At 47.4% G+C, this 23,457-nt stretch overlaps 1 protein-coding gene across 7 annotated transcripts; it reads left to right on the plus strand.

Moving 5' to 3' along the window:
• Nucleotides 1–1,110: 1,110 nt before the first annotated feature.
• On the plus strand, nt 1,111–23,457 carry ADAR (adenosine deaminase RNA specific). 7 transcript variants are annotated; one of them, XM_019919523.3, is made up of 15 exons: nt 1,111–1,351; nt 5,055–6,484; nt 8,342–8,525; nt 9,023–9,171; nt 9,754–9,898; nt 10,029–10,219; nt 15,449–15,674; nt 15,939–16,110; nt 16,424–16,517; nt 17,141–17,263; nt 17,556–17,689; nt 19,215–19,397; nt 19,893–20,005; nt 20,350–20,477; nt 20,659–23,457. In XM_019919523.3, the coding sequence occupies exons 1-15, from the start codon at nt 1,325–1,327 to the stop codon at nt 20,894–20,896; spliced, it is 3,537 nt and encodes a 1,178-aa protein (XP_019775082.2). In that variant the 5' UTR covers nt 1,111–1,324; the 3' UTR covers nt 20,897–23,457. The 7 variants fall into 7 exon arrangements, with proteins under 7 accessions (XP_019775082.2, XP_019775083.1, XP_019775085.1 ...); XM_019919524.3 differs by having other exon boundaries at nt 1,143–1,355; XM_019919526.3 differs by having other exon boundaries at nt 1,147–1,355; nt 15,449–15,596.

A 23,457-nucleotide genomic window follows, 5' to 3' on the forward strand; every position in this document is an offset into this window, starting at 1 on the left:
AGGATATATAGGAGTTTTTGCAACCAAGACCAGGTAGTCGCAACATCAACAGATTACTGTTAATTAAAGAAAAACAGATATATCCTGTGTTTTCTCATCCTGAGTGTCCCTCAGGGCTCACCGTCGTGGTGGCTATAATATGATGGCTTGATGGCTGCAACATCCTTTGTTTACTGATATGGCAGGCAATATTTTTCATTCACACAGTGGGGATAAAATTGAAATTAAATACAGAAAAAGAAATTTCTCACAGATGGGGGGAGGGGAGCTGTTGAGCAATAGTATTGATCTACAGAATCTTTTCCTAGACATCTTGGACAAAACAGAGCAGATATATAAGCCTGATCATGAAGTCCATTGATAACGAAAGTTATCTTTTGGAAAGCCATGGTGTAACCTGAGCAAGTGTAGAGTGACTCCGCAGTCAGACCTGGATTTAGCAGCAGCATGGTCCCAGTGGAGCCTCCATTTCCACATCTGTAATTTGGGAATAATGCCTACCTGGCAGAGGTGTTGTGAAGATTAAGGAGATAAGGTGGGTCTTCCCTGGCGGTCCAGCGGTTGACTCCGCACTTGCACTGCAGGGCGCACTGGCGCGTCCACAAAAAAAAGAGAGAGAGATCAGGCCTGTAAAGGATTTGACCCGTGCCTGGATGGTGGATGCTGAAAGGTGGGATGCTTTTATGATGTAGATCCTTTACTGTTCAGTTGCTGGTATCATTATCTTGCTACTATATACTGGCTGTTAAGTGGTCGCGTCAGTTAATATGCTAGAGTATGAGTAAAGTCCACAGTGAGGACGTTAGTCATCTGAAGAGTTCGCCACCCCTCCCCCCCACCCCGCACTGCCACAGTAGAGATACAAGGCCACGTTAGTGTGGACCTGGGAGTAAGAGGACAGAACCTCAGGCTGTTTCTCCAGCGCTAGGCTTCGCAGGGTGGCTTTGTTCTCCGTTTGCTTTATCCCATGTATTCCTGAGAAGGCCATGAGGGGAATAAAGAGCTCAGTTTTTATAGCTGTTTTCCTAAAAAAGAGTATCTTGCCCAGTTCTCATGCAAGGAAGGGATTAAACTTGTTACCCGGGTGAAACCGGATGGCTTACGCTAGCTTTGCCCAAGCCCCGCCCCTCGGCCAAACTTTCCAAAGAGGGAGGTCCTTCTGAAGAAACGAAAGTGAAATTGAACCGGAGCCATTTCACAACCCTGCTCCCCGCCTGCCTGGGCTTGTCCTAATTCCAGAGGCGCCTCTTGTGACTTGGAGGCCGACGACCCACGTTGGTAAGGGTCCCTCTCGGGGAGGGTCACGGCGAGCGGACACCTGGACATGCCTCGGGCGCGCCATGGACCCGAGGCAGGTAAGCCGCTGGGGTCAGAGCCCAGAGCGGGCCACCTGCAACTTGCTCACCCTGGCTCATCGTATACCTCCCTACGCTCCTGTTTTCATGCATGACATATGCGCGTTGTGTGTGTATGAGAGAGAGAGAGAGAGAGTGTCTGTGTATGTGTTTTCTTGCCAAACAAAATTTATGTTCTAGGAATTTAGGAATTTGTATCTTGCTAATTAATTGTGTCGAGCGAGGCGTGGAAGAGGGTTTGTTGGGGAAATTGCACTCCCCTCCCCCCTTCTGAGGAACAAGGCCTGAGCCCAGGTCAAGACAGTTCCCCTCTGCTTTTCTGCTAGGACCCCACGGCTGCCCACGCCTCCTTTAGCCCCACTTGGACAACATGCTTTACTTTTAGCGTCTCTGCTCCTTCTTAACCTGTAGGAGAAAGTTTATAGTGGCTTTATTCATTATCTCCAAAAACTGGTATATCAATATAATGGAAAACTGCTCGGCAAAAAAGGGCAGGAACTATTGCTATATGCATCAACATGGACAAATTTCAGATTCATGATGCTAAGCAAAAGAAGCTGGACTCAAAAGACTGCATACTGTATGAATCCATTTAGATGACATTCTGGAAAAAGCAAAGCTAGAGAGACAGAAGACAGATCAGTGGTTGACAGGGGCTGTGTGTGGGGAAAGGAATTGATTGCAAAGTGCAGGAGAAAACGTTTTTGGGAAATGGGAATGTTCTACATCTTGATCTGAGTGGTAGTTATAAGGCTGTGTGTGCTTTGACTCTATATGGTCAAAACTCATAGAATTATACACTAAACAGAATATATTTTACTATATGTAAATATACCTCGATTTTAAATATATATAAAGTATATGTACACAAGTACATATATATGTGTGTGGTATGTATACATACATATGTGTGTGCATGTGTATATATAATTTTCCTTTCTTTAAAAGGATTAGGGACACCTGACTTACAGGAAAAGCATTTCTTTATGCAAACCAATATATTACCCTTTGGAGCCCATGTGGTAGAGGTGGGGCGCTTGTCTCTTAATCCTAAATATATGAGAATAGATTAAAGTGAAATTTTGCAGAGCAGTGAATGTTACGTGGCTTGTTACATAGCTTGTATAGTAGGTAGGCATGAAGTTGGGTGAGTGGAGATGTTGAGGGATTTAGGAATGATCACCATGGAGGTTGGTTTCTCACTTTCTTGGCTCTCACCTGCCATTCAGTGGCTCTCCTCCAAATGGCTGTTCTCAAGTGGTGGGTTGGCTTGGTTTCGCTTTTAGGAGATTTTAGGGTGTATAAAGAAAAAAATTAATAATCTCCCTCTAATTTTTCCCTAAAATAACTATTGTTAACAAATTCGTGTATCCTTTTGAGTCCTGTGAACCAGGCACCCACTGTCTGTACTCACATATACCTCAGCCCCAAGTGGGGGTAGGGGGGTTGCGTGCAGCAAGAGGAGAAGAAAAGAGATGGAATACGTGTCTAGCAGTGTCTTGTTCGTGCAGACATTGGTTCAGGATCAGCTTTGTTCCAGGTGCTGCCTTAGGTGCTAGGGATGCAAAGATAGCTGAAGTGTAGTCCTTGTCCCCCAGGGGCTTACTGTCAAGTTGACTGCAGCCCCCCATCAATACTGCATGGGGAATATTAATAGTGGAGAGCTGAGAATAATTTCTAGGGTACCTAATATTGTTAATCACCTTTCAGACACACTACAATCTATATGTGCCATTAAAAAAAATCAGTAGCTATGATAAAAGGTAAAGTAAGTGGTGTAACAGGTGCTGGATGGGAGTTCAAGGAGAGGAAACTCTCATGGGGGCGGTGGAGGGTGGGGGGGAGTCGGAAGTCTCCTGAAGAAGGTGGCAGTTAGAGAGATCTGTAGTGAGTTGTCATAGGTGGCAGTAAGGGGAAAAGCAGGCACATTGCACTGGAGTGTAGAGGGATGGAAAGATGAGAGGCACTTGTGGTAGCCCATGTGAGAGGTAATGAGGGTCTAGAACTGGAAAAAGACATGTTTAAGAGAAAAGATAGAGGTGGTAGACAAGATAGGACTTGGCACCCACCTGATGAGGTGTGAGAGATGAGGGAGGGAGGGAGGAAGGCAGGCAGGCAGGCAGAAAAGATGATCAGGTTTCCAGCCTTAATAACTCAGGAGAATGCTGCCATTAACAGTAATAACAGTGAGAGAAGGGGCTGGATTGAGGGAAAAGATTAATTTAGTTCAGAATGTGTGGCGTTTGGGTAATGGCAGGATATCTAAGGGGACAGACAGATCGTCTAGGCATTTGAAAATTCAGGTCTTAAGCTTCAGCACAGGTGGTAGCCAAGCCATTGGAGGAGAATTTTTAAAGAAGAGAGCTCAATCCACATTGAGTCAGCACATGTTTGTTGTACTGAATTGACCACCAAACATGTGTGAAAACCTAACAGAAGTTCAAGAGCAGGAATTTAGCGTGGTGAGGCGGTATCCTCCTCCAGCACCATTTGGAACCTTTGGAACAGAAAAAGGGGACAGCAGGCCTTGGGTGGTGAAGGGAACTGACCATGAGATCCAGGCTGAATGAGGAGGTGTGTGAAGCCAGAATGGAGACAAACCAGGAGTGGCTGACCTGCAGCTACAGGGGTGGAGGTAGAAACACAGAGAAGTTGTTGGCTGAGAAGAGCAAGAGTCTGCAAACGGCGGCCTGCGGGCCAAGTGCAGCCTTCCCCTTGGTTTTGTAAAAGGAAGTTTTACATTTTGCCTGTAGCTGCTTTTGTGCTACAGTTGAATGCCCCTCCGGCCCTTTACAGAAAAAGTTCACTGACCCTGGAAAAGTTTCAGGGTTTGAGGTTTGATAGTGGCCCGGCTCAAGTAACAGTGAGATTGAATGAGGAGCCGCACAAGCCACTTGTGTGGCTGAAAGGTGGAGGTGGCCATCATTGGAGCCGCACTAAGGAGATGTGCAGTGAGCGTGCTGTGAGCTTGACCAGCAAGAGCGCTAAAATCCCCTCATTGTGACGGGGCGCAGGGGTTGAGGAGTAGAAGGCTGAAGTTATTGAAGAAAGGGACGCAGCTGCCTGCAGGTCCCTGTAGCCTTCAGGAGAATCAGACAAGGGGAATGTGAGCAAGAGGAATCATTGTTCCTAGATATGCAAGCCCTGGGGACGGGCAGCAGGGTATTTACTGACACCCCCAGGGTCCCTTTTGTCCTTAGAAAAAAGACACATGGTTCTCGTCCTTCAGTGTGGTGCCCAGGCTTGGAAGGGACACTGGGCACTTCTACCCAAACCACCAGGCTCCCCTGGCTGTGCAGAGTTGGCAGCGTCTATTCCTGGATACCTCGGCCCTAGCCTCCCACACCCCTTTAGCTACTTCCCAATAGCCGCTTCCACAGCGTGTCTTTAGAACCCGGTTCTGTAGGTCACAAGCTACGCCATCTTCTCTCAGACCGCCGCCCGTTTACCAGAACGGCGAGCACCGTGACTCTACACGTCTTGCTTCCTGCTCTTCCATCTCTTCCCGCTGTCAGGCCCACAGGTAGTACTTATGAGGTGGGCGGGCCACCCTAGCTAGGTCACAAGCCCACGTCTCACTTGCCTTCTCAGCTTATTAGGAATCAGGTGCAGCCCTCACACCCACCCCAGGCAGCGGGGAGGGACAGGCTCGCCGCTGCAGTCCCAATTCACTTTCTTTTCCATCTTCTTGTTCTGCAGGGGTGTTCCCTCAACAGATACCAAACCCATCCCGTTCAAGGCTATGAGCACAGCAAGCTCAGACACCAGCAGCCGGGGCTGGGATCTTATCCTAATAGTTTCCAGCTCCAGCAAATAGAGTTTCTCAAGGGGCAACTCCCAGAAGCACCCCTAATTGGAAAGCAGGCACCATCACTGCCACTGTTCCTTCCTGGACTCGGGCCAAGGTTTCCAGGACCACCTGCCAGAGGCGGGTACCTTCAGATCCCGGGTGTCCCCCGGGGCGTGCCTCTCAGAAGTCAGGTGCTCCCAGGAGGGTTCCAGCATCCTACCCCACGTGGCTGGGTTCAGCCATGGAGAGGTGTTGATAGGCTCTCCTCACGTTTCCAGGAACTGACTATCAGCCAGAATCAGGAGCAAAGGATCTTAGAGCTCTTGAAGGAGCTTGGGGAAGGGAAGGCCACCACAGCGCTTGATCTGGCCAGGAAACTCCAAGCCCAAAAGAAGGAAATCAATCAAGTTTTATACTCTCTGGCAAAGAAGGGTAAGCTGCATCGGGAGGCAGGAACGCCCCCTTTGTGGAGAATTTCAGTTCCGGTTCAGGCTCGGAACCAGCCCAGCCAAGTAGCGAGAGCAGACAGTCATAGCCAGGGAGCTCCAAGCTCAGACTTCAGTTTGGAAACTGAAGACAGAAGCCTCACATCTGGCTTGGAAGATCCTCCTGAGCCTCTCGACATGGCTGAGATCAAGGAAAAGATCTGCGATTACCTGTTTAATGTGTGCAACTCCTCTGCCCTGAATTTGGCTAAAAACATTGGCTTCACCAGGGCCCGAGATGTGACTGCCGTGCTGATTGACTTGGAAAGGCAGGGGGACGTCTACAGGCAAGGGACGACCCCTCCCATATGGCATTTGACCGATAAGAAGCGGGAGAGGATACAGATCAAGAGAAACACGAACAACGTTCCGGAAACCACTCAAGCTGCTATCCAGGAGACCAGAAAAATTGCAGAGCTCCCCACCTGCAACTTACCTGCGTCAGATGCCTCAAACAGCATGGACACCACAGAAAAAGTGGAGAATGGGCAGGAACCCATCATAAAGTTAGAAACTAGGCAAGAGGTCACACCAGAACCAATAAAACTGAAACCACCTGTTCATGACAATGGCCCCTCCAAAACAGGGTATGTTGACTTTGAAAATGGCCAGTGGGCCACAGATGACATCCCAGATGACTTGAATAGTATCCACGCGGCACCAGGTGAGTTTCGAGCCATCATGGAGATGCCCTCCTTCTACAGTCATGGCTTACCACGGTGTTCACCCTACAAGAAACTGACAGAGTGCCAGCTGAAGAACCCCATCAGCGGCCTGTTAGAATATGCTCAGTTCGCTAGTCAGACCTGTGAGTTCAACCTGATAGAGCAGAGTGGACCACCCCATGAACCTCGGTAAGAGACCACCCAGGATTTGTGCCTAAGGTTGGGGTCAGGCACTCTTGCTCCTGAAGGAGTCTCTGCTGACTCGTGAGCAGTGCCAGTTGGTGGCCCCTGTCTTTTCCCTCTTTTTTCCTGCCTGTGGGCTGAATCACCCTTGTCTGGCCCTTCCTCCACATCTTGAGCAGGGAATGTAGACCTCGGCCCAGCCAAAATCTTGGCTGAGCAAGGGGGAGGTTGGCAGCCTTGGCTAAAATGAAGCTTCTTTGGAGATGATTAGCTGCCATGCATCAAGGTTATGCCTGCCTCCTAAGGCCAGAGGTAATGAAGACTTGACGCCCTTCCCGCTCCCTTCCATGTGCCGTCCTCCCTCCCCCCGAGCTGAGTCCCCCAGGGGGTGCAGGAACAGGTGGGTAGTGGCAGTCTGCACACAGAGAGTAAGGGTGGGTTGTGCTGCTAAGTAGCAGCGGGTCCAAACCGCACATCCCCACCCCCTCCTGCTCAGCTCCCGTAGGGAGAGGATGCTGTAGAGTGCACGGCTGCCTGCCTGTTGAAGGTGGTGGTTCTAATTTTACACACCGCCTCTGCACAGATGGGTGGGCTAGCACTTGCTACTGCTCCTAAGCTGTGAAATCAGAAATTACCTCACTCAGACAGCTGGCCCGGCCCTGCACCATAGGCTCTTCCAAGCCAGCGGACAGATTGAGGAAGACAGGTGGGCCCAGGAGCTGCTGCAGGGCGTAGCGGAGAGCTGAAACCACTGCAGCTGAGTGACTGCTCGCCAGGGAGGCCAGCAGAGAATCCCACTAACCTTTACATTAACCGTAGCCTGGTGTCTGAGGGTAAAGGATTCCCGGCGGTGACCCTTCCTCCTTATTCTGTCTTCATGACACTGAGATGGCATTGCAGGAGAGCTGTTAAGAAGAGCGGGTGCGTCTGTCCAGAAGCTGACAGGGCCAGGACTGGTGTGCTTCTGTCTGGGGTAGAGACTGGATGGCTGTCATTCTCTTTCTTCTCCCACCATCCCCCTTCCCAGAGTTGGGGAACAGCAGTGGGTTTTGTGGTTAACCTTTCTTTGGACTCCAGCTATAAGAAACATTGATGCCATGCTCAAATATTTCAGAAGACCCAGGAAATAAGAAATTTGACCTACTTTTCTAAATGAAATCCCAGATTGAGCAAAGAGCTGAACAAATATGAAAGCTTGAACAGAGGCTGTCTAAGCTAAGTCCAGGGGCCTAGAACAAATGCTTTTTGGTTCTCTGCATAACAAGGGGAAATTCCTTTCATCTCAGGCATCAGACAAATAGAGCTGTAGGATGACTCAAAAGAAACCATGAGAGTGGTGTATCTCTGAGGGTAGGTTGGGGATGAAAATAGGCCCCCAAAAGGGGCAGGTATCTGATCCCTGTAGCTGTCTGGGGAGTGTGAGACTGCACTGTAAGAAGCCTTCGCTTTCCTTAGGAGCTGCCCTTGAGGTGGCCAAGTCTACCACCATTGCTTTAGGGTAAAGGCTCTTTGGTTGCTAACAAGACTGTAGTGGTGATTTTATAGCTCATCATTTTTTGTACAGACTTGATCTTAACTCATTGCTAAAAGATAGTGGGTTTCCCTTGAGCTAGTTTCCTATCACCTGTGGCTATGTTTGCTCTAATGAGCTTGGAGAGAGAGTCACTGGCTGCTTTGTTTCCAAAAAAATAGGAACAGGCTGAGCCTCCAAAGGGACAGGAGTCCCTTGGCCTATCCTCCATCTCCTTCACAAGTCAACAAGCCCCTTAGTGTAGCAGGAAATTCCAGGGTGAAGATCTCTTTGGAGAGGGCAGAAGGGATGGCCTAGACTAGTGTTCACACATCTAATCACTTTCCATCAAGATTTAAATTCCAAGTTGTCATCAGTGGCCGAGAGTTTCCCCCAGCTGAAGCTGGCAGCAAGAAAGTGGCCAAGCAGGATGCAGCTATGAAAGCCATGACAATTCTGCTTGAGGAAGCTAAAGCCAAAGACAGTGGAAGATCAGAAGAATCATACTACTGTTCCTCGGAGAAAGAATCAGAGAAGGTAGGTGTCCTGCCCTCTGGGAGGACATCAGTTCACTCTCCAAGTCTGTGAAGTATCAGAACTTCATGTGACCCTCTTGAAACAATCTCAGCCTACCCAACCCACTGTCTCAGAGTCAGCTTCCCACTCTCTCCTCTGCCCTGCCTCACCAGCCCACCTTTCCCATACCCAGCTCCCCTTCTCATACCCAGCTCCCCTTCTAGTGCCCCCTCCCAACCTAACTGGAATTGCAGATTTTCAGGGTTGAAAGAGACGTTAAAAATTATTGAATCCAATCTCCTCTCTTGGCAGATAAGAAATGAGACGAAGAACATTTAAATAACTACTGTTTCCTGCAAGGCCTAGAAAATCCCCACAACCCTCTTCCTTTAGAAAGCCAGCCCCAAACATGCAGTTGACCAAAAGAAATTCTCCCATCCCCATTCCCTCTGCTGTGATGGAATAGCCAGTGTTTTCTCAGTTTGTTTTTGTTTTTGTTTGTCTCTCATTTTCTCCAGACTGCAGAGTCCCAGACTACCACTCCTTCAGCAACATCCTTCCTTTCTGGGAAGAACCCCGTCACTACATTGCTTGAGTGTGTGCACAAGTTGGGGAGCTCCTGTGAATTCCGCCTCCTATCCAGAGAAGGCCCTGCCCATGACCCCAAGTACATCTCTTGTATCATGTATCTCTGCTGAGGTTTTCTCAAAAAAGAGAGAGATACATTTTCTTCTTTGCCTCCTCAGAGATGGCAGATTATTTCACTGAGCAATCACTCCTGTTTTCAATATGGAAAATGGGGGGCCTTGAGAGCATGGTTGCTGCTTGTGGAGCAGAGAATCTGGGATTAGGTGTTCAAAGGGCAAAGCAGGGACCAAGCACAAGGGAGATACACGGCTTGGAGGTTACTGGTGGTGGGACTAAAAGGTGCAAGACCTGGGCGTACCTGAGAAGCTCTCTGCTCTGAGGCTCTGCAGACTTACATGTTCAAGAGAAGGGTTCCTGGAGGAGGTGAAATTAGGTTGATGATTAAAAATGTTGAATAGGGGTGAGCCAGGCTAAGACAGACTGGGGGCAGGAGGAGGGTGAAAGGCACCGGCTCTTCAAGGCAGAAGTGACTGCGTGAGCCAAGGCACAGAGGCGATGTGTGCAAGGCAATTACAAGTCGTGAAGGATGACAACCTGACAAAGGCTAGGTAAAGCTCTTCCATCAAAACCAGTTTAATCCTCTCCTTTCATCTCCTGTCAGGTTCCAATACTGCGTTGCAATGGGAACCCATACTTTCCCCACTGCCAGTGCTCCCAGCAAGAAGGCGGCAAAGCAGATGGCTGCAGAGGAAGCCATGAAGGCCCTGCAAGGGGAGGCGACAGGCTCAACGTCTTCTGATGACCAGGTGGGGCCATTTTCTACTCAGAAGATACAGGTCATTTTTAGCAACTGAGCGGCTTAGGATTGCCCATGAGTCCCTCAGAGTTTCCGTTAAGTGTTTATGATTTCTCTTTGTCTGGCTGATTCTCCTTCAGCCCGGAAGTATGAACACGGAATCATTTGATAACTTGGAATCGGTGATGCCCAGCAAGGTCAGGAGGATTAGCGAGCTCGTCAGGTACCTGAACACCAACCCTGTGGGTGGCCTGTTGGAGTACGCCCGCTCCCATGGCTTTGCTGCTGAGTTCAAGTTGGTCGACCAGTCCGGACCTCCTCATGAGCCCAAGTGAGTGTTCCTGTCCTGGCTACAGCCGTGTGTCACAGAGTGGGGACAGCTTATAACCCAGGGAAAGAAAGAATGTGCATTAGCTGTGAATGACAGGAGGGGCATGTTCAGGGAGCCCTGTCCCCAGGGCCTCCGAGAAGACACTAGATCAGCCATCTTGAGAAGACAGCCACTCTTCCAGTGAGCATGAGCCTTTTAAATTTTTTTAAACTAATTTTAATTTTTATATGTACATAGGAAATCATTCAAGCTGATTGAAAAAATGTGCAACAAAGTCTCATTTCTATCTCAGACTTCTAGTTTCCCTCACCAGATTCATACACTATTACCAGTCTCTTGAGTCCTTCTAGAAATTTCCATGCACATATTAGCACATTTTCCTTTCTCTTTTTTATTTTTATTTATTTATTTATTTTATAAATTTATTTATTTATTTTTGGCTGTGTTGGGTCTTCATTGCTGTGCATGGACTTTCTCTAGTTGTGGTGAGCGGGGGCTACTCTTCATTGTGGTGCGTGGGCTTCTCATTGTCGTGGCTTCTCTTGTTGCGGAGCACAGGCTCTAGGCCCACAGGTTTCAGTAGTTGTGGCACATGGGCTCAGTAGTTGTGGCTCATAGGCTCTAGAGCACAGGCTCTGTAGTTGTGGCTCATGGGCTTAGTTGCTCCGTGGCTTGTGGGATCTTCCTGGACCAGGGCTTGAACCCATGTCCCCTGCATTGGCAGGTGGATTCTTAACCACTGCGCCACCAGGGAAGCCCTCTCTTTGTTTTTTAAAGTAAGTGTATATCATAATCTTCTGTTCTACCCCTTGACTCCTTTACTTACCAGTGTGTCTTAGAGGTCATTACAAATAAGCATGTATATATCTACCACATAATGCTTTATTGAATAGATACTTACAATTTTTAAATTGCTTTATCAAACAAGAGATGTAAAAGGTCTTCTTAAAATGGACACTAGTTTAAGAAGGAAAATGTTGTTATTTCTGTTTGAAGCCCCACCATGTGTAATTATTTAACTAACTTCCGGTGACATTCAGGTTGGTTTTGGTCTTACTCTTAGAATCACTCCTGCAGTGAATATCCTTGTACTGTATGTCTTTGCTTACATGTACAAACTTGTCTATAGTATAAATTTTCAGGAGTGGAATTTCTGGGCCATGAGTCGTGTACATTGGTTTTTAAGGGGTTTTTTTGATAGGTAATAGATTATGCAAAATAAAAAATATTATTCAAAAATAAAAATATAAAAAGCTCATTCTCACTTTGACCCAGCTCTTACACACACACACACACACACACACACACACACACACACACACCCATACCCATGTAGTAACTTTACATTATTATACATCCTTCCAGAGTATCTTTATATAAATACAAGCAATTATATTCCCCCCTTTTGTTACACAGAAATACATATATGCATTGATTTCTAGCTTGCTTTTTACAAGTAAAAGTATTATCTTAGAAAATTTTTCATGTAACTTTATATTCTTTCTATATAACTACAAAGTATAGTGTTCCAGTGTACGGCGTTTATCATGATTTATTTAACCAGTCCCTACTGATGAATACTTGAATTGTTTCCAAACTTTTGGTATTATAAATAAGGCTGCAATGAATAATATGCATATGTGCATTTAAAATTTTGGTAAATTTTGCCAAACTTTCTTCCAGTGAAATTATACCAGTTTCTGCCTCCACCAACGATGTATAAAGAATCTCTTCCTCTACACCATGAGCATTCTAAAATGCGAAAAATAGTATCTCAATGTAGTGCAAAGACTAGTCTACAGTAAGATATTTATTATTTACCACATTAATAGGTCAAAGGAGAAACACCACATGATCATCTCCAGAGATTCCAAAAATGTGTGTAGTAAAATTCAGCATCCATTCAGATTAAGAAACCAAGCTGTTAAGAAAATAGAAATTATTGAATACATCCTTCACATGATAAAAGTACAAGTCTGAAGTCCAAAGTCAGCAGCTTACTTATTACTGTTCCCATTCAAGTCAGGAGGAAGATGTGGATGCCACTGTCATCGTCATTTAATATCATTCTGGAATTACCAGCTAATGCAGTCAGTTTAGAGAAAGAAGTAAGTGTAAAGAGAGGAAAGGGGAGGTAAAGTTATCATTATTTGCAGATGATATGATAGTATACCTGGAATATTCATGAGAAAACTGAAGAAATGTTAGAGACAAAGGAGAATTTAGGAGAGCAGGGGACTACAAAGTGATGTATAAGAGTCAAGAACTTGTCTGTATACAGTAATAAGCAGTTAGAAAACGTAGTAGAGAATACCCTATTTGCAACATCAACTAAAAAGATAAGTGACCCAGGCACATTCCTAATAGGGAATATGTAGGCTCCACATTAAGTAAAATGCCAGAAACCTGGGGACCATCTCCCCTGTCCCCTTCACCCCCTTCAGCCAAACCATCCTTAAGTTCTGCTTATTGAACCTACAATTTCTGTCCCAGATCCCCTCCTCCTCTTTCCGCCTCCAGTGTCAGCACTCTCAGGTAAGCCACTGTCTTCTCTCACCTAAACCAGGCAGTAGTCTCCTGGTCTCCCTACTTTATTCATTCAACAGATATTTATAGAAGACATTGTATTTGTTAGAACAGGAGTCAGACATCAATCAATAATCACGTAAGAAATTTAAGATCTCATACTTGATATGTATTATAAGGAGCTTGAGTTACATGATGCAGTGAGAATCTATATAGCATGACTTGACTCAGTAAGAAGAGGGGAGAGGGCTTCCCTGAGAAGTGGAGCCTAAGCTGAGATCTTAGGGACGATCAAGAGAGAGGGAGGGTTCTAGGCAAAGGAGATAGTACCCCCAAGTCCACAGAGCTGGTAAAGAGCTGCAGGAAGGCCAGTATGGGTGGAGCAGAGAGCACAGTGGAGGCCTGATGCTAGATGAGACTGGAGGGTCGACCTTGTGGGTGGGCCATGTTATGCTCCAGCCACACAAGCGCTGGAGAGCCATTGAAGGGTTTTAAGTAAGGGAGTGTCACTTGCCCCCCACCCCCACTTTTGTCCTCTTCCTGGCATTTTTTTTTTTTTTCGGCCGTGCCATGCGGCATGTGGGATCTTAGTTCCCCAACCAGGGATCAAACCTGTGGCCCCTGCATTGGGAGCTCAGAGTCTTAACCACTGGAGCCCCAGGGAAGCCCCCGGCATTTTTCCTACTATTTTTTTGTACTACATTTTCTCTTCTACTCTAAGAAAATCATTTCAGACCTTTGCCTCTTTCTTCAAATTTCCACAAAACCCCTCTTTCTCACTCTGATGACCTTACTTCACACTTAATTGAGAAATTAGCAATAACCAAATGACAAACACCTTACCTTCCCATCACCAAATCCACCTTCCTACTTCATCTGTACATTACATCTGTACCAGTATGCAGGAAGCATCCTTCCTCCCATTCCTGTGCCCTGGATCCCTTCCCTCTCGTCCTCTCCTTCAGTTATCTCCCTCTCTCATCATCAGTTGCTCCCTCTGTTGGATCATTCCCATCAGCCTACAAACATGCCCATGCCCATCTTCTAAAAACCTTCCATTGACCCCACATCTCCCTCCAGGTACCACCTCATCTCTCTGTTCCCCTCACAGCCAAACCTCTCAAAAGAATTGTTTGTAGTCAATGTCTTCATTGTCTTCACTTCCTTAATTCATTCCAATTGGGCTCTTGTCCCCAGCATTCCACTAAAAAGGCTAACCACTTGCCATATGTGGTTACTGAGCACTTGAAATGCGTCTGTGTGACTGAGGAACTGAATTATTAGTTGTATTGAATTTTAATTAAAGTTAATAGCCTCGTGTGGCCAGTGGCTATCACATTGGACCGTGCAGCTCTAATGGATTCTAGTTGCACAATTAACAAACTTTATTTTATATATATACATATGTATACATATTTGTGTGTATGGATATATGGATATATGTGTATATCTTTGTGCATAAGAGTTCATACTCTCTTCAAACACAGAACACTCATGAAATTCTCCTGGATCCTTCAGGTCAAGATCCTACGTGGTTTGGCCCCCATCCCCTCTCTTCAACATCTTTTCATGTCGCTGTCCTTTTGCTTCGCTGAACGTTAACCCACTGGCCTGCACAAACCAGTCAGCACCATCAAAGAAAGAGGCAAAGGCGTTCAGCTACTTAGGATAAGCAAGGGATAGTGAGAAGCTCAGTATGGCTGAACGTAAAGATTGATTCCTTTCACTGCCTGAGCTGATGGATAAATCTTGATACTGAAACCTTTGTTGTATGCAGTTGAATTATCCAAAGCTGGGTTCCCCAAAGCAGATTAGGATCTGGTTAAAAGCTAGTATTCTTGAAACCTTGTCTGGTAGCTGCCCAGGCTGTTTTGCTCCATCATGTTCTGATGTGTTTGTGGAGATCCCCAGCCAGGAAGGGAGGGGAACTGCAGGGCCCCTCAGCAGCACTGCCTGCCTCCCTGCTCCACCAGTGCCCAGGGTACACTCCACTCCCCTTAGCCATTGCAAGGCCTCCAGGAATCGAAAAATAACTCCTCATAAAGGTGTGGTTCCCTGAGCTAAGGCTGACCTTGACTCTCTGACTTCTCCAGGTTAAGTCCTCTTGAGCTAATGAGGAAATGAATGAAGAAATGGAGTCAGGTACTTAAAAAATCAGACAGAGCATTAAAAAAGTGATGCAAGCAGGGAGAAAGTTATTCCCTTCTCATTTTTGCTTTAGTTAAGAAGAAAGTCCACACGTGGTGTTAGTATTTCTTTAAACCCTCCCTAATACTTGCTAAACTATGATAAAAGACAGGCCTAGAGCCTTTAGAAGCAATAGAGTCTTGTCAGAATTTAAAACATGATTTTTATCATAGTCAGTTTTACAGCCACCTTCAGTTTATGGCAAGTGATATTCATTTTCCATTTACAGCAGTGATATGAAGTGTCCTTTTAAAACGTGTTTACATTTTAAAAGAGTCAACTTAGAGAAAAATATTAAGTAAGTAATACTCCAGGTGATATCTGGATCTAGCGGAAATCACACTGTGATTCATGAATATCCGAAGTCTGGGAAATGCTGCCTTAGGAACAGAGCTGTCAAGAGTGATGGGGCCACGTGTTGGCAAGACTGGCCGCATCTTGAGCGAAACCAGCCCTTTTCTGGAGCAGCTGTCGGGGTAAGGTGCTTGTCTTGATTCCCTGCTTCTCATCCCCAAGGTTCGTTTACCAAGCAAAAGTTGGGGGTCGCTGGTTCCCAGCCGTCTGCGCACACAGCAAGAAGCAAGGCAAGCAGGAAGCAGCAGATGCGGCCCTCCGCGTCTTGATTGGGGAGGACGAGAAGGCAGAGCGCATGGGTTTCACAGAGGTAACCCCAGTGACAGGGGCCAGTCTCAGAAGAACTATGCTCCTCCTCTCAAGGTCCCCAGAAGCACAGCCAAAGACAGTTAAGACGTCTACTTTTGGTGCTATCCTTTTTGGGGGTCCTGCTAACTCCTGTCTGGGTGGAGTCAGCTCTTAACTTGCCATCATGTGAGCTATTCCTCGGCTTTAATATTAGCCTCAGTAGAACCTAGAAACTGGGACACTAGACGTGAGAGGGGGAAAGGTGACCCACCAGTCCAGTAGAACTCGACCTCCGTGCCCACTCTGAAACATGGTGGACATAGACGAGGCTCGGTGGCCCTGACATGGCCTCCTGTCCCCACAGCTTCCTCTCACAGGCAGCACCTTCCACGACCAGATAGCCATGCTGAGCCACCGGTGCTTCAATGCTCTCACCAACAGTTTCCAGCCCTCCTTGCTTGGCCGCAAGATCCTGGCTGCCATCATCATGAAGAAAGACTCTGAAGACCTGGGTGTCGTGGTCAGCTTGGGGACAGGTAAGTGGGCTCTGAAATGTGTCCCAACTCTCCAACCCCCGTAGTGACTGGAAGCACCTCCTCATTCTCTCCTGGGGTCCTGTGTGGGTGAATTTAAGGCAGAGAGAAGACGCTTCTTGTATTTCATTTTAGCTACAGTTAATTCAGAGCAGGGAATGAATTCTCATTTCCTAGTGAAAAGAATACAGGAGTCAGGATCTGATCAATTGACGTTGTTTCTGCCTTCAAGGTTTAAGAACAAACAGCCTCTATCTACCCTATCCATTATCGTTTTCCTTTGGAAATTTCACATTTGCTTTAACTGCCTTCCCAGGGAATCGCTGTGTGAAAGGAGATTCTCTAAGCCTAAAGGGAGAAACCGTCAATGACTGCCACGCAGAGATCATCTCCCGGAGAGGCTTCATCAGGTGAGTGAGATCGCAGGGCGTGGCGGCTCTGACACCCACCTGGCGGGCAGGTCCTCGACCCTGCAGTGTCAGCCTTTGCCTCACCTGTCCATTTGAACCTGTCTTACGGAATCAGTCCCTTCTGTGACCCGGCTGCATGCCCCTACTCAGCCTACTGTTGAAGAGCTCTTTTTCTGCCAACTCTGCTTCAAGCCCTTTTTTAAAAGCACACGATGACTTCTTGATCTTCAGTGCTGTAGGGATGAGGAAGCCTTCCATCTCCATTTGAGGACCTACAAACAAACCCATTGCCCTGCCAGCTTTCCCCTCCAGTTCACTTTTTCTTTAATTTATGAAGGGAGAGAAGCAACAGCCTCCTATAGTCCTTGAATCAGTTTGTTCTGCCCTAGAATCCCTGCAGCTGCCAGAGCGAGAAGCTCTTGGCAGAAATGGAACTGACCTGAAAGGCTAACTTAGCTTTAAGAAATGCTGAGGTCTCCCATGGAGAATTTCCCACCAACTCTTTCAACCTGAGAAACCCTGAAAGGTCTGCACTGTTAAGCCTTGTCCTTGCTTGGGATCAGATTATAGAAGCAACTGCTGTTTCCAGAATCCGTCTTCTTAACCAGACTTTCTTCTTGTAGGTTTCTCTACAGCGAATTAATGAAGTACAACCCCCAGACTGCGAAGGATAGTATATTTGAGCCTGCTAAGGGAGGAGAAAAGCTCCAAATAAAAAAGACTGTGTCGTTCCATCTCTATATCAGGTCTGTACAGTCTCTGTTGGCACTAGAGCCAGCCCTGCCAGGCTTCCAGAGCTGGGTGTCTGAATGCTCTCCTGGTCCGTAAATGAGAGCTGGTTCGATGGGCCACACTTGGCTCTGTGTTGGAGGTCCACACCTCAGTGTGGAGTGACTCACATGTGCTTCTACCCACTCCAGCAGCCCGTAGTAGGCTTCAGAAGCCTACTTTCTCCCACATCAAGCTGTTCTTGAGCCCCAGGAAACTGGAGAGATATATCTGCACAGGTGGGTTTTAACAGATGCCCCTGTATTGCAGCACGGCCCCATGTGGCGATGGTGCCCTCTTTGACAAGTCCTGTAGCGACCGTGCTGTGGAGAGCACAGACTCCCGCCACTACCCTGTTTTTGAGAATCCCAAACAAGGCAAGCTCCGCACCAAGGTAGAGAACGGTGAGTGACACGTCCTCCCTCTCCCACCAGAAGGCTCTGCGAAGCCCCAGGCCCGTCCCAGAGCCAGGGCACGGCTGCCAAGTTTTTGCCATTAGTTGCTGAGGTACCAGGGTCTTGTTTCCAGGGAGAGGCAAGATGTAGGTCAGAGAAGATCTGTAGGAAGATCAAGATTCCATTTTGAATTAGGTAGCTGGGGAGATCTCCAAATCAAATAGGAGGCAGAAGTACCCACTTAGAGCTCAGAGGAGAGCAATGGCTGGAAATAAGAATTTGGGAGTCCTCCTCCTATGGTTGATCTTTATAGCCATGGAAATGGATGGAATCACCTCAGGGAAGGTTGGAGAAAATGGAAAGAAAATGATGCAGAACTAAACCTGAGGTGTTGACTGGAGGACGCCAAGTGCCCGGCTCCCCTCCTGACTAGTTGGCCGCTGGTTCTCCACCATGTCTGCCAGCTCCCGCTCCTCCACTGTCCTCTAATGTCTCCTACTGTCTCGTCACATCCACTCCTCTTCCCTTCAGGCCATCCTTCTACAGTTATCAGAGTGACCCTCAAACACAGATCATGTCACTTCCCTGCTCAGAACCCTAAAGTGTAAACACAGAGCTACCATATGACCCAGCAACTCACTCCTAGGAACATCCCCAAGAGAAATGAAAACATATATCCACACAAAAACTAATACAGGAACGTTCATAGCAACATTGTTCGTAATAGCCCCAAAGTGGAGACAACCCCAGGGTCCATCAACTGATGAATGGATAAACAAAATGAGTTCTATCCATACAATGGGATGTTATTTGTCCATAAGAAGGAATGAAGTACTGACTTCTAACGATAGGAGGTTTCTTTTGGGGGTGATGACATGTTCTAAAATTGATTGTGGTGATGGTTCACAACTCCGTGAATATACTAAAAATTATTGAAGTATATGCTTTAAATGGGTGAATTATATCTCAGTAAAGCTCACTAAAAACAAAAAGCCCACCATCCTATAGTGGTTTCCCACCACACTTCACATAAAAGCAAAACATGCCATTCACCTGTGCTTCAGCCACATCGGCTCTTTGTCAGCTTTCTCAACAACTAAACCCCCTGCTGCCTCAGGGCCTTTGCTCTTCTCTGTGTCTGAAACACTCTTTCTCAGCTGTTCCTTCTCCTTCGTGTCTCAGCCCGCCTGACAGTCCTATCCCAGGAGGTTCCCCTGGCTGTCCTCCATCATAGCTCCCTCAGAACCATCTAGAATTCTTATGTGTGTTGACTTACGTGTTTAGTGTCTGCTCCGTTCCCTTTCTATCCCCTCACCCCCATAAACGTTCTAGGAAGGTAAGGATCTTATTTGGTTTTGCTCACCATTGTTTCCCAGCACCAAGCTTAGTGCCCAGCACATAGTAGGTGCTATGAAATAATATGAAGAACGAATGAGTGAGTAGCCTCTGGCCCGAGTCTAAGAAGCAGAAACACCACGCCAGGGAGGGGCTCGGTCCAAGGGCCCTTCGGGTCTGACCCAAGTCTCTCATCCAGGAGAAGGCACAATCCCAGTGGAGTCCAGTGACATTGTGCCCACGTGGGATGGCATTCGGCTGGGGGAGAGACTCCGAACCATGTCCTGTAGTGACAAGATCCTGCGTTGGAACGTGCTCGGCCTGCAGGGGGCGCTGTTGACCCACTTCCTGCAGCCTGTGTATCTCAAATCCGTCACACTGGGTAAGGACCTGTCTTGAGAGCTGAAACTGGACTGTCATTTTGGTGCCCAAATCCCAGCAAACTGCATGCTTCGTTGCCAGGTGCCAACATGATGTCTCCCCTTTTCAGAGTGTGCTCGATGCAGTGGTTAGTGATTGATTCTGAGTGTCTGGTCTGCTGTGATGGGAAGATTGGTTTAGGCAGTGAGCCTAGGTAACGACATGCCAGCCAAGTCTTTTCAAGATGAGTTAAAGAAACACAGCAGCTTAAAACTGCAGTGTCTGAGTTCCTTGCTCTCCTCAGCCCTTGGCCTTACCTGGAACCTTATGTATTGTGCTTAAATGTTTGATGATCCCTGTATATCCTGGGCAGCCACAGTTAGAAGGTGCTTCCTAAGTAGGGAGTTGATTCTCTGTCTTGACAACTCTGTCTGTACCCTCACACTCCCCACATGCCTCTGCCACTTCACAGCATTTGGTGCAAACACAGGTGTGTGCGTTTCTTTTTCGTACCCAGGTTACCTTTTCAGCCAAGGGCATCTGACCCGTGCCATTTGCTGTCGTGTGACAAGAGATGGGAGTGCGTTTGAGGATGGACTCCGACATCCCTTCATTGTCAACCACCCCAAGGTGCTATAACCCCATCCGTTTTTCCCTTGACGTTTTCTCCTTTTCAAGTAATCCTATCAGCAGAGCAAAAACGCACAGTGTGGGCAAGGGCAGCCTTAGTTCGTTTCCCCAGAACTTACCCTTTCCTCCTCTTGAATGCCAAGGGCTTTCCTTCTTTTAGTCTGGAATTCATTCGAATTGAGGTCGAGTTAGTACGGTCTGAGTCTTAGCCAAACAGAATCCTAGATAAGGGGGAAAGATCATGACTCCACAACTCCCTCTTTCCTATGAGTCTTGAGTCCCTGCTTCAGAAGCTTTTTCTTGAAAGGTTTCCATCTTTCTCCCATTGCTCCTGGAATTTCTAGGTTGGCCGAGTCAGTGTATACGATTCCAAGAGGCAATCCGGGAAGACCAAGGAGACAAGCGTCAACTGGTGTTTGGCTGACGGCTATGACCTAGAGATCCTAGATGGGACCAGAGGCACCGTGGATGGGTAAGGAGCTGGGAGAGCACAGCAAAAGCAGAGCCAGGCGTCCTGGCCTGAGCCCCAAGGGGGTGTCATGTTGCCAAACACCGGAGCTTAAAAGCTGCCACACGCACCCATGCCCCCCCTCCCCATCAGTGTCTCCACCTATTCCATCCCAGGTGAACAGTGAGTGCTTTCGTTTCTCCAGGCCACGGAATGAATTATCCCGGGTCTCCAAAAAGAACATTTTCCTTCTATTCAAGAAGCTCTGCTCCTTCCGGTACCGCAGGGATCTACTTAGACTCTCCTATGGTGAAGCCAAGAAAGCTGCCCGTGACTACGAGATAGCCAAGAACTACTTCAAAAAAAGTCTGAAGGACATGGGCTACGGGAACTGGATAAGCAAACCCCAGGAGGAAAAGAATTTTTACCTCTGCCCAGTGTAGTGTGATCCGGTGACTGATGGGTCAGGGTGTTTCACACTGGGGTGAGAGAGAGAGGTCGTAGCATTCCTCATCACATTGGTCAAGGGTTTTTGGTTTTTGGTTTCCTTTTTGTTTTGTTTTGTTTTTGTTTTTAAATGGAACCACAATTGGTAACACTGAGAACTTTGGGTTCCTGTTTTTCCTGCTTTCTTTGGGATTACTAGGCCAGGTCTAGCCATCCCCCTTCTCTTTTCCCAAGCAGAGGGGTAGAAACCTAAGGGCAGAGGGAAGGGGTTGTTCCTTCTTTGCGCCCACTTCCTCTTCCTTCTTCGTTTTTTCCTGTTTCCGTCCCCTTTGTGTTTGCTACACTGACCTCTTGTGGTCTCGATTAGGTTCCAGTCAACAGTGTGAATCATGCCAGGGACTGATGATTTTTCATTTGTGGCTTCTGAGGCCCCTCTGCTTCCCCTCCTCCCCTTCTGAGATTCCTTCTTCATGATCATTAAGTTCTACCTTTTCCTCCAAGAGGGTAAAGAGGTGAACTTAAAGAATTTGGTGAAACATTTATAAGGGCAGGAGTTTAAAACGGCAGTCAGCTTGTTACCAGTGCCAAGCGTGATCAGAATCTGCAGATAACGCTCAGTCACCTTCGGATCGTGCACTTTAGCCGGCTTGGGAGGGGCCCAGAGGTAGGGCAGGCTGCTGCCTGGGACATGCATCCCTTCCGCAGGTGGCAGGGAAGGCTGGGACCAGCCAGACGGGGCTAAAGGAATTGCCCAAGCAGTAGGGGAAGTCTGCCCTGCAGGGGTGACACAGACCACTTCCTGGGGAAGCAGACATATCTTGGAATGTTGCCAAGCTCCCAGCTGTCCCTCCTAAAGCATTGCTAGGAATTTGTCCTACCAATGGGGGAAGTAGCGCCACAGACCCCAACCAACTGGTAGGAAAAAACCCAGGATAAATCCTAGAGGGTAAATCATCTCTGCTCAGATAATCAGGACCTAGCAGGAATAAGGGCAAAAAATCATGTTGGGTCAGATCACTGTTCCACCCAGCATGTTTCTTATGACAGTGACACCAAGGGAAGGTGATTAAGTCATGGGTAAATTGGGAGTTTTAAAAAGAATGCTGTAAATGTTGATTCCTAACAGCTACAGATAACCTGTAATTGCACAGATTTAAAAGTCAGATGTCATTTGCCATTGATTAACCAAGTGCTTTTGTTTCTCCTGATAGCTTCAGAAGGTTGTTTGTGGGCGGGTCACAGACCTGAGGTCTCCCTGCCTGCTAGGGAATCTTTATAGGGTTGACATTCAACAGTAGTTCTAGGTGAAAGGGCAGGTTGTCCTAAAACTCTGTGAGATGGGACCCTTGGTCTACACCTCAAGGTACTGTGGACTCTTGTCAGAGCCTTCGACTCTCTGTGGGGTCTGGCTCTGGGCCTAAGCCAGCCAGACATGCTCAAGAAACGTACAGAGGCCCTGCCCCCTCCAGGCCTGAGCCTGCCTCCTTCCTCTGGATGATTCCTCTATCGTATCTGTGAACATGCCGAGCCAGTGCCCTCAGACGATTTTCCGTCCTCCCCCACACCCCGCAAGCTCCTGACTAGTTAACCCCCTGTCTGTCCCACCTCTTCAGCGGTGGATACATCCGCATCCACACATTTATTCTTGTGGCTACCGTTCTCTCTGTACTTTTGACCAAAGTGAGAAAACGTAAGTCTTTAAATACACTAAGGATATCTTTGCGGAACACCAAAGTGTCCCAAGGAACTAGGAGGGAAACCGTGCCTGTCTTCTCGGGGGGAAGGGGCCTGCCCCCCGGTCCTGTGAATCTCCTGGTGGCACACAAAATCAGTCCTGCCCCAGGAGGCAGCTCATCTCCCTAGTTCTTCAGGCTAGAGGGTATCACCTACTGATTCCTCGGCATGTTCGGCCCCTGTGGACCATCTTGGGCATTGGAATCTCCTGCAGAGCTCAGACTCGGCTGCCTCTTCTTTAATCGGGAGCACGGGCACTCTCAAAAGGTCAGAGCCCCTGCTTGCCCCAAGATCTTGTCTAGCGAACTTACAGTATTCAGCTTCTGTTGTAGGGAGAGAGCAAGGCTTCCCTGTACCCATGCATCTGCTGGAAACAAGCCTGTGTCAGGCCCTGCGCGGCCGTGCCCACCCCTGCCCCTCTGAGTCACATGGGACAGAGGCAGAACTCCCACCTAGAGTGTTCTCTTCACTTTTTCGTCCAATCTTTGTTTTTAGTAAGCAAGACCTTTTTCTCTTTTTTTTAATGATCTTTGTAGTTGATTTGTCTGAACTGTGGCTATTGTGCATTTTTTGAATAATCACTTGTAAAAACTGTCACTGCTTCAAGCTATTTCCTTTACTCATGTTGAAGGGATTTTGCTGGTTTTGGGGGTCTTGGTAGTAACTCCAAGAGCAGAGTGGGGAAGAGCCCAAGCGTAGACTTGGGTGCCACGATGGGTGCAGTCAGTTTTATGATTCCACTTTTATGTGTCCCTTGGTAAAAGTGACTAACAATATACATTCCTCGTAAATAAAAAAAAGAAGAATCTGAATTGTTAGAAAA

The sequence above is a fragment of the Tursiops truncatus genome, chromosome 1 (genome assembly GCF_011762595.2).
Source record: "Tursiops truncatus isolate mTurTru1 chromosome 1, mTurTru1.mat.Y, whole genome shotgun sequence".
NCBI lineage: Eukaryota > Metazoa > Chordata > Mammalia > Artiodactyla > Delphinidae > Tursiops > Tursiops truncatus.

Excerpts from the sequence above, each read along its gene's own strand:
- ADAR (XM_019919523.3), top strand. The coding sequence starts at position 1,325 with ATGCCTCGGGCGCGCCATGGACCCGAG. Across the intron at positions 1,352-5,054 it reads GGGCGCGCCATGGACCCGAG|GGGTGTTCCCTCAACAGATA; the intron begins GCAGGTAAGCCG and ends CTTGTTCTGCAG. Across the intron at positions 16,111-16,423 it reads CGTGGTCAGCTTGGGGACAG|GGAATCGCTGTGTGAAAGGA; the intron begins GTAAGTGGGCTC and ends CTGCCTTCCCAG.